We start from the raw sequence: 14391 nt of genomic DNA on the forward strand, positions 1-14391 counted from the left end.
GCCCACGACTTCACAGGGCCTCTCTTACTGGAAACTAGTTACGTAAGGATACCTAGTGAGAGTTAATTATAAGTAGTGTTACGTTTTATATCAGTACATTCACTTAAAATGAATTCAACTGCTCTTAAAATCCATTGCTTCATCGAAGTAACTAAACAGGTTTAAATACCCTGAAGCCAAACAACTTTCTATAAAAGATGAAGTCTCCTCCAATCTTCTTCCCCTCCCTCCACCCCCGTCCTTTCCCTTCTTTTAAAGGAAATATAAGAGTGTGAGGTCAGGGACTACTAAAATAACATTTTATGTCGGGAAAATGCCATAGATTGGTCCCAAGGGTGTGATAGGGTCTTGCCAGCCTGAAGGATTTTGTCTTATCAGAGCTCCTAAAAGCATTATCTAAAATTACAAGTATATCTTTTAAACCACTTAAGATTTCGAATACTGATTTGAATTTCTTTCCTTTGAAGAAGGAAAAAAAAATGCTCAGAATGAGAAAGCTTTGGTACCAACTTAAAATTGTTAATGAAACAAAAGCCTGGCATATACCATAGAAAACCATGGCCTGAAGCTGCCCGGGAAAGTGTTTATCTGTCTTACATCAAGCACATTCATTAAATATGTGCAAAGCCAGAGGAAACACAAAATGACAGGGGTCATTAATTATAAGGTTGACACACCCATCCCTTCCTCAGACTTCTAAACATAGAAGAAGGAATTAAATTAGTGGTGAAGGTGTGTTTTTAACCGAGAATTTTTTACGTGGAGTGTTATTTGGAGGAGAGGAACCTTAAGACTGCAGGAAATGGCTGGAAAAAAAAAAAACAAGGATTACTGTTCAAAGGCTAACAGTAGTCTGTTTGCTTTTTAAAAATATCTGGAAAACGAAAATGCCTGTGTCCTGTTCTGCCTTTAACACCTGATGGCCCTTTTGCCTTGGCTCAGAGTAGGACAATGTGGCCCATTATCATCCCATGAAAGGAAGCCCCTTGAAGTTCCCCATTGGGGCGGCCAGCCTGCAGGAAGCCGCACTGCCTGAAGTCCTAACTCGAAACTGACATCAGAGGCTGATCACCTGAATGGCAGCAGGAAAACTTTGTTGAAGGTTTTCTAATTATGGAGACGTGGACAAGCTGATTAAAATTGGGAAGGAGTGGAGTGTTTTATTAGCAAATGCTCCAGAAGGAAACATGGACCCTTTCAGCCACAGGAGTTGGAGAAAAGGACGCACGCTGCAGGTGAAACTTTGAAAGAGTGTGAACTAAGCCCTCCTGCAGTCCAAGGGACACGGTAATAAGGGTATTAACAGACATTGTTGCAGAACAGCGTGAGTCCTCTCAACCAACGTGCTGTTCCTGGCACCTTAAGTATCCAATAAAGCAAACAAAATAGAGAGGGGGAGCAAGGCAGGGGCCCAGCATAAACCGTGCTTTTACTAAATTACTAACTTTTCTGGTCAAGTGGACAGATTTGACTGATGTGGTTCACTGTTCCAAAACTAATTAGCAAAAGGTAAGTAATGTATTCAGCTAAAGCGCATATTAAAGATAAAGCAATGTAACTAGCGTGGCTCCAGGAGGTCCCTTTCCAGCACGGAACCGCATCACCCATGAAGATTCACAGAAGCCATTCTTCTTTTTCCCCTTCTTTAAGCTGTCATTGTTCTTGCACCAAATGATGTCTAAATGCTGTTCACGAGGAGCATGTTGAAATGGTTGCACACAAGTTGTTTAGAAATGATCCCAAGGTATCATCTACCCCCAGTTGTGTGCATTTACATGACTTCCTCAGAGCTGAATTAGGCCAACACTTAAGTGTTTTCATTTTCACATGATCATAATACTCCAGGGAAGGAAATTAGGGCCCAGGCGTACCACCTGAGGTCAGGGGTTCGCGACCAGCCTGGCCAACACGGTGAAACCCCATCTCTACTAAAAATACAAAAATTAGCCGGGTGTGGTAGCACAGGCTGAACGATAACGCTTTTAGCATTACGTGAACTCTTAGCTCCGAAGTGGAAAACCTTAACCTTCAATAGGAGGAGAAAATTAACTTGTAAACTCTGACTTTATATTGTGTAATAGACTTGCACATTAATTCACAGATTACAAATCTTACCAACATCACTAGCAGACTCTTGAAGCTTTGGTTCCATAGAAGTGCCAATGTCAGTGTTTTTATGTAGGTCAACTTTGTCAGTCAAGAAGATATTAAAATAATATATCTATCCCAGTATTGGAAGTTACGAGAGCTGAATTCCTGTCCTGATCAGCAACTAACTCGCCATGTGACCTTCGCTTATTTGTTTAATCTCTTTAGGCCTCCAGTACCTAATACATAAATAAATGTTGTCATAACCACTTCAGTTTTTTCTTAAAATCAATTCACTTCTTTTTCCTTATCCAGGTAAAGCGGGTACTTTATAACCCTAACATAAATGGAAACCCAGTGTCACTAGCAATCATTAGAAGGTTAGCATAAAAACAGCATGTGTCTGGTTATCAGTAAGACTTTCCCTCACTACCAAGTTGTCCTTTAAGAAATAGGGGCTGTTCTTGTATTCTAGTCCTTTCTTAAAATTGTTTTTTCACATCTGAATAATAAAATACTGCTTTGGGGCCAGGTGTGGTGGCTCACGCCTGTAATCCCAGCACTTTGGGAGGCCGAGGTGGGCAGATCACCTGAGGTCAGGGGTTCGAGACCAGCCTGGCCAACATGGTGAAACCCCGTCTCTACTAAAAATACAAAAATTAGCTGGGTGTGGTAGTACATACCTGTAATCCCAGCTACTCGTGAGGCTGAGGCATGAGAATCACTTGAACCCATGAGGCAGAGGTCGCAGTGAGCTGAGATTGCGCTATTGCACGCCAGCCTGGGTAACAGAGTGAGACTGTCTCAATAAATAAATAAATACTGTAATATTGTTTTGGAAAAAACACTACCCTAAAACAATCTGAATTAATACTAGTTTGTGATGCTTTTGAAGATAACTTGATGAAATCATTACTATAAAAGGGAAGAGGGTATCAGAGAAATTTAACATAGATTCAGTCATTAGTCCTGGAGGTTACAACCTTATATTTGTATTTTAGGATGTCATTGTTAACAGTCCTTTTAAAGATCACTTTAAAAAAACAATATAGAAAAGTGGTTATGTTGTGGAGATCACAAATATATAAATATATAAATGTGAAAATGGTGACTTGCTGCTAGAGAATGTACAAATAGAGATTTGTTTGTGGTTTGAAATAAAATTTATAGGGACAGCATCACATAGGTACAAGAAGGGTTGTGTCTTAAAATAACCTAGATAACAAGTACAATTATGTGCTCTGGAAAGCTGAAAGAATTCTGAAATTATATCTTGAGTGATGAGAAAGACACAGATCAAAAAGATGCCTACAGAAAATATAAAATTAAGTTGCTTAACATAAATGTGGGTGGTAAAAATATACAATATAGCTAAATCAATGTGCTTAGTATAACATCTCATTTTAGGTATTTTATAAATTTAGTAGTTTGATTCTTTCACCGCAATCCCTAAATGCTTACATGTTCCAGTTGGCCAAAAGAAAAAAGTAGATCTCACTGAAAAAAGCGTAGATTATTCTGGCTTGCCTTAGGCTCAGGCTTCTCTAGGCTGAACATGTACAGTGAAATAAATGAAACAATTGCTATAAAAAAAATCCTGCAGGATATCAACTGTGGGCCTGAGGCTGCTTCCTCTTTCTTAAATGACAAACGAGCACCAAGCCGATTTTCTCTCTGAGGTCATCAGAAGGATTGAAACTTTTCTCACTACGTGAGTTTCTGTCCATCGACTTCCTTAGAAATCTTGCATGCCATCAGCAGAATGGGAGTCACTTCAAGAGGACCCCGCAACAGATCTGTCTGTAGCATCATTTCCGGCACAAACATTCGGTGATTCTAAGAAGCACAAAGCAGCCCCATCGTTAAAGGACATGACTCAGATTTTATAGGCTAGGGTGCTTAATCTTTTGCTTTCTCATACTACTGGCTGAAGTCTGGCAAGATTATTTCGCCAGTACCATGTACTACCTTTCATTTGTCCTCTCACGAAAAGCCTGGGCCAGGCTTTCGTCCCCACTACCTGTCTCCTCTCTGTTCACCTGTTCTTGTCCCATTTAAACATTTATAGTCCAAGATAACACAGCAGACAACCTGCGTGAGGAGAAGAATTGGCTGAGTGTGCATGAGCCACTGCAAACCTGTCAGCTACCTGGCTCCAGGCGGCCTTTCCCATGACAGCTTTACGGCCGACACTAAAGAAGAATCAATATGAGGGCAAGGGGTTGACATTTCATTTTCTAAAAAGTGATCCATTGAGGACCAATCACCAAGCACTGTTTATCAGCCTTGGGAAGTGACATTTTTTTTTAATGGGGGAGAAGGGACAGGAATCATCGCTAGGTAACTCGACAGGCTCAGTTCTCTAAGGTGGGGACTCATAATTGGAAATCCGATGCATCCTGCTATCAATCCTACCTTATGTAATAAAGTGATCAATAAAGGCAGAGAGGAAATTAAGTCATCAGGCTTAAGGATGCTATTTTCCGTAGTCATGGCTTTTAATAAACTTGTCTCCCCGATTACATGTTCACGTGTTTTTCCTTTCTTTTCATCAAAGCCAATGTTTTAAGTAGAACATCCAAAGGGAACTCATAATGAGGTAACTTATTTCTCATTACTCCAGTTTGACTGCTGTACTTAGGGCCACTTATACCAAAAAACAAAAAAGCAAAGTAAATGTAAAGCAAAGCTGGACTACAACTAGAGAATGTTTCCAGTAAAGTCAAAGAGATGGTCAAGACACAAGGTCAACACCTACTTTCTGCAGAGAAGTGCTCTGAGCATCCTATGGTGCTGAATTTTTATCAAATATTTTTAGAAGTGGAGGTATTTAATGAATTGTATCTGTTTTTAAACCATTAAACATCTTTATTTTCTAATAACAAAGATTATTTCTGGATACTGTGAAAATTTCAGACACAGAAATATGTAAGTATAAAATAAAAAAAGCACATGTAATTCCTATACACTCCCCGACATGCTCCTTGCTTCCCACCATCAGATGGATATATACTAATGCATACATTTCCCGGTGGTTATATGCACAGCATGTGTACATATACAAAACTAAATGGCAATGTACAAGAAAGAGGGCCATCTTGATTGGCTTTCAAAATCAAATACCAGGGAAGGAAAGAACAGTGGGAATTCAAATTCTATGCAGGTCAACCTTAAGTTTCTGAAGGCCAAGATATACTGCTGTTTTGAATATAGTAGGCATGCCAGTGTCTATATGTTTTTATATGTGTGTATATTAAAGAAACAGAAATGAGAATTTATTGTGGATTTAACATCTCAAGATTTGACTCATCACTCTAATCCAACATAGATTTTGCATCAAAAGCAATGAACACAATGTAAAATAGATGCCTGTACAGAATGTGTTGTTCTATACTGTGTTATATTAGAGTGAACATAATTGGCCCCTGTATACCAGGACACTTTGGAGAGTGAGGGTGGGGGCATGATATTAAGAAATACATAGCCATGCACGGTGGCTTATGCCTGTAATTCTAGCACTTTGGGAGGCTGAGGCAGGCAGATCACTTGAGGTCAGGAGTTTGAGACCAACATGGCCAACATGGTGAAACCCTGTCTCTACTAAAAATACAAAAATTAGCTGCCAGGTGTGGTGGCAGGTGCTTGTAATTCCAGCTACTCAGGAGGGTGAGACAGAAGAATTGATTGAACCCAGGAGGCAGAAGTTGCAGTGACCCAAGATCATGCCACTGCACTTCCAGCCTGGGCGACAGAGCAAGACTCCGTCTCAGAAAAAAAATAATAATAATAAAAGAAAAGAAATACAAGCACCAACTGGGACTATCCAGGCAAACTAGATTATATGGTCATCACTCTAATTATAATGTATATCAGAGGAAAGTAAAAGCATAGTGGCTTGCCCATGCCAGTGGAAATAGCCAAAGGCATTGCTATGACATTGGTGAGATCATCAGTAGGCAGAGAGGGATAATGCAACAGATACTGGCCTGAGAGCCAAGTACAGCTACTGGTGGGGCCAGTAGTAGCTCAGACTACCACTATGGCAATGTGACGACCTTGGGCAAGAATTACTTCTTTCCTAGGATTACTTCCCTCTTCTAGAAAATGAAAAGCTTTACGTTTAAGAGGATCCTTTTGACATCCCCAGGTTTAGCCCTTTTTTTTCACCAACAGCCCTATCTTGTGAAACAGTTGATGGTATATGGGGATGCAGATCAGGGAAGAGGCAGATTCTTTTTTTTTTTTTTTTTTTGAGACGGAGTCTCGCTCTGTCGCCCAGCCCAGGCTGGAGTGCAGTGGCGCGATCTCGGCTCACTGCAAGCTCCGCCTCCCGGGTTCACGCCATTCTCCTGCCTCAGCCTCCCGAGTAGCTGGGACTACAGGCGCCTGCCACCTCGCCCGGCTAGTTTTTTGTATTTTTAGTAGAGACGGGGTTTCACCGTGGTCTCGATCTCCTGACCTTGTGATCCGCCCGCCTCGGCCTCCCAAAGTGCTGGGATTACAGGCGTGAGCCACCGCGCCCGGCCCAAGAGGCAGATTCTTACACATAAAAGACAAATAAGGCCCAGGTGCGTGGCACATATCAATGACCACTCCTCTGGAGCCTCTAGGCAGGCGACAGGAGTAAGTAAATGGAGACGAAAAGAGTAAGAAAAACTGGTTCAAAAGAAGATGCTGCTAATCTGTTGCTATTTCTCTCTCCTTTTTAGATTATTTTTTAAGTAACAAGTCAGATTGTAAGTACTTAGGCGACAAGGACTCAGATGGTTTAGGTTCATTTCCAAGAGCAATGTCATGCCCATGATTTGCTCAAGGGATAATCTCTGGAAATCCATTGATTCTCTGGAAATGCTGACGGTCTTTCCTGGGGGAAGACTGAACGTGCAGTACCCATTTCTTTGCTTTAGTGACCATTACTGTTAACCAAAATCATGTTGAAGCACCTCCTGTGTGCTGTATTATCTATTTTGCATATCAAAATTCTACTGTCAATAACCCTTTGAGGCAGATAATAATTATCTCTATTTTACAGAATAGAAATACTCAAAAAGGTTTACGTAGTAGTAGCTGGCAAATGACAGAGCTCAATATTGGGGCCCAAGTTTTATAGGGCTTTTTCTTGCCTTTGGCAGTGAGTCCAGGCTTAAGAGAGGGATAAACGTAACACCTGGCAGCTTAAAGTATCTAGAAATCTCCCACTGGCTTGCTCTTCAGCTTTGTTTCCTACAATTAGCTGGGTCCTTCCGGACCTCTCAGCCTGCCACCAGGGTACAGCTAGCAGCTTTAGTGGGGGTGTGGGAAGATCAAAGCAACAAGGAGGAAGCTTGGGATGCAGATGTCATGTTTATGATGCAATCAAAAGCCTTAGCTTTGTGTGGAGGAGAAAAAAAACCATCATAAATACTGGGAAGGTGGGGGGGCTGCACAGTGAGCGGCTTCAGTGCTTACCTCCGGCTGATGACAAAAGCTGCAATGAGAATTACCACCAGCACCACACTGCCTGAGACAGAGACCAGAAGGACTGTGGAGTTGGCCCCATCTCCAATGATCCGGGAAGGCACTGGGAATGACAATTACATAAGGGTCACCTTTGGGAAAGTCTTAGGAGGCAGAACTTCTGAATGGGTCACAGTTTTCAATGTTCTGAAGCCACTTGGAGAGAGAAAGACACTTGAACATTTCAGAAAGGGCAGCAGTTTTGAATGTACCTCCTTCCCCCAGAGCTATCAAAAACCTGCCTCTTTTTGCCTAGTTCAAAAGCCACTTCCTCCTTGTACCCTTGCTGGATAATTTCAAAAGATGTCAATCCCTTTCAGATTCAACTCTACTTTCTCTTCTGCTTTTTATTCTTATTTAATAATTTGTGAACAAAGTTTCTTTCTTGAAGTCAAAAATTCTGCCCTATCATCTTTTTATCAAATACGTCCAATTTGGGTTCATTAATTACTGGGGATGGAGGTATCTTACACCAACTGCTTGTTCACGGGTACGCCCCTCTTAAGCACTTTAAATTTAGTCAACCAGTCAATCCAACTCACAATGTTTAAAGATTTGATATGTTTGTTCAAAGGGTCTTTAAAAAAAAAAGCTTATCTGACTTGATTTAAATGATTCTTAGAAATAAGTAGGGAAAAATATTTGTGGTGCCGTCTTTAATTGTCTCAGGGAGAAAATTCCCTATATTAATGTTGGGTAGCTATGCAACCCTCAATTTGTCAGTTTAGTAATCCCATTTTTCATGGTTTATAGAAGGCTCAAAACAAGAGAAAAATAGGCAACATTTTTCATTCATAGGAAAAGACAAATCAGATAGTACTTTGAAAATGCCTTTCTCTAAATCACATGAAGTTTTCTAAGTTACAGACATTGGCTAACTTATTTCAAGCCATGTTCATTGCAGCAAAATGTTTGCCTAACAAAAAAATATAGACAAGTCCTTAGATTTCACAGTAATGGGATTCACCTGTATTATAAAAATAGCCTCAGAATTGACTGAGTCCGGGTGGTCCTTGTTACCTGTGTTGGTTGTGACCTCCAAGGGCTCACTGAAGTCTCCATAGCCAGCTGCTGTCCTGGCTCGCACGTGGAAAACATAGGAAGTGAGAGGGTTCAGGCCTTTGATATCTGTGTTCCTGGCAGCTGTCCGAACTATACGATAGCTTCGCTCATTCTGATCCTACATCATGGGAAGATAAAATTGGGGAAGGTAGCAAAATAAATCTCCTACTTACTCTAGGTGCAATATTAAAGGAGTCAAGCCAGTCGACTCAGAAGCTGAACGCAAATGGAGATGAATAAACTCTCTGGAGCCTATATTCTCTTGGATGTTATAAGTACTATTGTTACTTCTTACTTGTTGAAAGAAATGCGGAATTCAGGTATGACTGTTATTGATGCTGACCATATCCAGATCTTTCCTCCTACTCTTTTTTTTTTTTTTGAAAGGAACATTAAATGATGGTTGGTGGCTTTTCTAACTCCACACCCAGCAATTTAAAAGAAATAACTGTGAGAAGGTCCCTTGTCTTTTTCTATTTTCTGTCTAGAAAATGTAAAATGTGTTGTAACATGGTTTCAATGGAAAAATCCTGTCCCTTTTCTACTTTTAATAAGAAAGCCAATAAGTGATTATCTTTAAAAAGAAAAAGAAGACAATTGTTCATTTTCTAGATAACCTCGAATGCAAATAGCTCTCTTCAAAATTCTATCCTTTAAGAGAGACAAGTTATTTGTAAAAATAATGCCTTTCTATAACTTTAAGAGGCTGAAGAATGTGATTTTCCTTCCCTGACTTTCTATTAAAAGTCATCAAAACCCACATCTTTATTCTGGATAGCAGTGATCTACTTAAACAGATCATTATTTCAACTGAGTCACTCTCCCTGATATAAGGTTCATAGATTAGAACTTCTTAGCTATCTTGATTTCCATTACTAGATAGTAAAGATATAGTTATATTACAATACAATGTATTATTATTATTATTGTTATTTTCTGCTTTTCAGTATAACTAAGTAAATGATAAATTTCATAATCGTACTTAATTGGGAAGCAAAATGCATTTGATCGGGGATTCACTGGTATTCCATGACTTACAACTGGATAACACTTAAACAGAAGGGAGGGAGCAAAGGAGGATGGGAAGGAGTTGAGGAAAGAAGGAAGAAAAGAAGGAGGGAGGGAGGGAGAAAGGAAAGAAGGAAAGAAGGAAACAAAGAAGGAATGAAGGAAGGGAGGGAGGGAGGGACGGAAGGAAGGAAGGAAGGAAAGAAGGAAGGAGTATTGTTCACTCAAGTAATACCTTCTCATAATACTTGACTTCGTATTCCAGGATTACACCATTGGGCCGATCTGGTTCCAACCAAGCCAGTGCCACACTGTATCTTGTGACTTCTTTAGCCTGGACCAAAGCAATGGATGATGGTGCTGTTAGAAAAAACAAAAGACAAAGGACATTTTCTTTAGGAAAAGAAATGGTTTTGGTGGTATCCAGAAATAATTTCATGTTATTTAAGAAAAGTGTGAAAGATTGTCTTGTCTTCCCCTTGATCATTTTACTCTTCAGTATAAAATCATACCATTTTTATCCTTCTCTCCAGTATATTTTTGTATGTGTTTGTCTTAAAAAGAGAATCTCTGAAGTAAAAGCCTTGTAGTACCATTTCCACAGCATGTAGAGACATTTCTCATAAAAGGCTGTAGCTACAGAGAAGGCTGTCTTGTTTTTAACCTTTTGTAAGCCATGACAGCCTTTGGAAGACCTCATTTTAAGCTCGGTAAAGCTACATCTAATCCTACCTCCCAGTATTATGAGTGCCATCTTACTGGACTTTAATTTCATATGAGCAAGAGAATGTACAAGTCTTCCATAAGTATTGTAGGGAATGCCAAAGGGCAAACAATTTACATACTTTCCAATATAAATAAAAGTACTGCTTAATTACAGTAAGAGTTCAGTCTGAACGCAACCATGTAAATAATGAATACAAATCAAGCAGTGTTGGTCTCTCTGAACACACGTGGCATTTTGCAGCTATTTTATGAGAGCTGACATGTTGCCTTTGCCTGCTCTTTCCACTGCGAAGGACACAAAGGCAGCCCTCTAGCGGGTGTGTTATGGGGTGGAAGGAGGGCCCACTTGAGATTCATACACCCAGGCTGCCTGATGCTCACTTCTCCACTGTGGTGGTCGCATCTCCAGCCAGCCGTTATCAGGCTCTGCTGACACCGACAATGGCTGGTACCCATGCGCAATCTCCAGGGAGAAGGGAAAGCATTCATGAAATCCTTAATCTTATCTAACAAAGCTGCCCTGGAGAGCCAGAGATTAGAGAGCTCCCTAACTCCAATGTATATATTCTTTTGTTCCCAAACTGGGGAAACAAATGTCAAAAACTGGCCACTGAGGAAGAATAAATTAGTGCTGGGTCATCCTCCTGCCCTTTTACAATACATGCGTATGACTGCCAACCCCTAACTCCAAAGAACAAAGATAAAAAGTAAAATACATTGTCACTGAAAATGGTATGGGAAAAGCTTCAAACCTGCTTGAGCATGTCTGACGGGTGTACTGATGGCAGGGAAACCAAGCAGACGCACCATAGTCAAACAAGGGAGTTTTCCAGCTGAATCCAGTACAGTAGAGACTGTCTTCTGGAGGGGATTATTTGACAGCCTGGGATCTCTACTAGGCTGGTAACAGGCATACACGCACACACGCACACACACACATACACACACACACACACCCCTATTTTTTTTTTCCTCTCTCTCAGTCCCAAAGCTATTCCAGATTGCATCTCAGGCAAAAACACAAGAGAAAGATACAGTAGATACAAATGTCCTCCATCAAAGGCAATCCCAAGGTTAGTAATACCAAACCCAGTGAACAAAGCTGCACGCGGCAGACATATGGAAGCCACTGAACATCTGAGGAAAATGAACAACGGAAATGTGCTCATTACATTCATTAAGGCTCCCTTGTCCCAACACACACACAGGCACACACACACACATACACACACGCTCACGTTTTCTCTTTCTTTCCTGGCTGACACAAAGCCATTGTCGAACAAAATGCAAAAAGTGACTCTGAAAAATATAGAGGTAGCAAGGAGGCTAAGAAAACTGCCTGGCTGTGGAAAGTCATTTCACTCCAGGTAATAAATACATTGCCTAACAGACCACTGTAGCATACACTCCACAAAAGGTGCTCTTTAAACTCTCATGTTCAGGATTGAGAAATGAAACAGAAAAGTGAGGTCACCAGAAAGAAAGTGGGAGGGAGAACAATCATAAAATTATAAAATGAACTTTTTCTCAGAAACGGTCTGGGTCAGATCCTGATAATCGACAGATTCCTTGGGAACGAATTGCCTGCCTGCCCTTGGAATGTACTGATGAACTAAGACAGCTTCTCTCTGGTTGGGTTATCATTAAACTGCTGCATATGGGAAATGAGCTTGATTTCTATTTTAGAAGTTTGAGCAGCAGTGTTCCTGTGACCATTCAAAGGGAAAATGGACTCAACAAAGGTGCTCAAAAAATCTCACGCAGGGAGTTGGCAATATAATCATGTTAACTCATAGAGTATTTCTAATGCAGCCCTGCTTGGGAAGCTGATACGCATACATGTGAAAATAAACCAACAGAGTGTACCTTGACACAGCTGCCATAAAAATGGAGAATAAGGAGATATTGAAAGAGAAATGCAAGCAAGAATGAAGGACTGAATGAAAATAGAATGTAGGCTGAGGACAGTCAGAAAACTGCTGAGTTGACATTTGTCTTTTGTACCTACTAGACAAATAAATGCAACCAAGGAAAAGCAGAATACATAGATCGAATTCACAAAGAGCATTATGTTGTATGGCTGTAAAGTCCAAATTCTTTATTGATCAGATGTTCTTCAGAAGAGCATGTTATCAGGGCACAATGACACAAGCAATCCATGAACAAGTGAGGTTGGGAAATGTACCTGAAATATACAACTGCACTGAAGTATAAGATGCCAGTCATTTTCCACCTGTGGAGAGCTTATCTTCTCTAGTAAGAAGGAGTTTGAGAAAATCTGGGCTTTGCCATACTGCCACTTTGGAAAGGAGGCAGCTTGAATGTTCTCTACATCATAAGCCACATATGGGCTTTTCCTCCGCCTTTTCTACCCCATTTCCAAAACAGGCTTCAACTTTACATCTGGAAGGCATCACCCTACTGTGTGTGCCTGCCTGTGGGTCATTTCCCTAGATGAGGCATTTGCCAATGACATTTTGCAATTTTCCCCTACCGCGGTGTTTCCCAAGCATCAGACTTCCACGCCACACATTTGCTGCCACATCCCTCTGCAGCTTGTAAGATGATTTAAGTAATATTTTCTTTAATAAATGCAGTATCTTTAACTTCAACAGTTGTATTTAAAAAGAAATTTCTCATTTACTGGTATCAATGAAACCCTGTAATCAGTTGAAATTAATGTCAAGTAACCATAAAAATGAACATTGCATGTAAATGAAACAATGTTATCAATGTTTGCTGGACACTCTTACTTCTCCAAGGATTGTTAAAAATAGAGATTAGCCAGTGCTAGAGAAGCAAAGGATATCTGGGCACCGACTTGAGATTCTGACCTTGGAGTACTCAGAATTACTGAGAAAGAATTGAAAATGAACTACATTGTACACAGGGCAATTCAGTATTATATAACATCTCATCAGTGTGTTCCCGAAAATCATCTCTGATGCCACCATTGGTATGTTTCCACACTTTGGTAAACCATGCCCAACCCAAAGGTCTTGAATCCTGATTTGCAATATTCCAGGGCTCTGCCCTTTGCTTACAGAATTAGAAGAGGAGATAATAGATTTTTTTAAAAAAAGATTGTCCATCCCACCCTTAAATATATAGTTCAATAAGAGCTTTGACCAATCAATGCCTAAGTTCAAAAGAGAGCTTCTAATTATAGTAGAAAATTTGGTCACCATAAAAAGACCAAGCAGAAAAAAAAGATTCTCAGTGGCCACTCAGTTCTTTGATTTACATTCTGAAATCTTGTAGAGACAAGGTTCTTCCTCACCATCAACTCAGCCACTAGACACATACTTAATGAGCACTTATGGAGCAAGGCCAAGACGGGGAATGGGTAAGCATGGCCAGATAAAAAACAATTCTTGGTATCAGACTAAGTACCACCAAATACTTTCGCCTCTTCTTAACTAGAAGAAGGTTTGGGAAATTTTTATAATAGTCTTACGTAGAAAACACTTTCCAATGTCAAGTCAGAGCACCCATTTTTCAAGAATTTAAGAGGAGACGATTCCTACTGCCCCTCTTCTCATTCAAGTTCTCTCATGGGTGATGGAGAGGAGTTAAGTAGGGGACACTTTCTCACACATTCTATCTGTAGACACTCAATACACCTGCTGAGTGTCAGAAGCGAAGCTAGGAAGAAGCTGGGGGGCTGATGAACACATTCTCACTATAAGGAAGAGATGCGTCATAGATTGAAAAGCATTCCTATCTACCCACGGATTTCTTTCATAAAGGAGGTTCTTGTTTTAAGGACAGTTTTGTGCCTCCGGACAAATGCAGGCATTCTTTAATGGCTGGAATTTAGTCATGACACATAGCAATGAGAGCTGGTCATGTCAGTTGACAGTAGTATGGTTAAAGAAAGATGATGATGTAAAAATCACAAGGCAAGCACTCCGAAAAGGTAGCTCTTTAAAAAAGATGTGTGATTTAATTCAATGGAGTCCTTAATTTTCAAACCTTTACAGCAAAATCTCCAATGACTCATAGATGTCA

At 40.3% G+C, this 14391-nt stretch overlaps 1 protein-coding gene across 4 annotated transcripts in view; it reads right to left on the minus strand.

Annotated features, from left to right (window-relative positions):
- Window positions 1-14391, minus strand: part of EPHA4 (EPH receptor A4) — a 157048-nt gene that overhangs the window by 29288 nt on the left and 113369 nt on the right. For all 4 annotated transcript variants that reach the window (XM_005574420.4, XM_065526159.1, XM_074008623.1 and 1 more), the window contains 3 exons: window positions 9890-10014; window positions 8605-8764; window positions 7537-7648 (listed from right to left, as the gene is read on the minus strand). In XM_005574420.4, the coding sequence (XP_005574477.1) occupies window positions 7537-7648; window positions 8605-8764; window positions 9890-10014 (397 nt within the window). The remainder of the gene's footprint in view (window positions 1-7536; window positions 7649-8604; window positions 8765-9889; window positions 10015-14391) is intronic.

Source organism: Macaca fascicularis, chromosome 12, assembly GCF_037993035.2.
Source record: "Macaca fascicularis isolate 582-1 chromosome 12, T2T-MFA8v1.1".
NCBI lineage: Eukaryota > Metazoa > Chordata > Mammalia > Primates > Cercopithecidae > Macaca > Macaca fascicularis.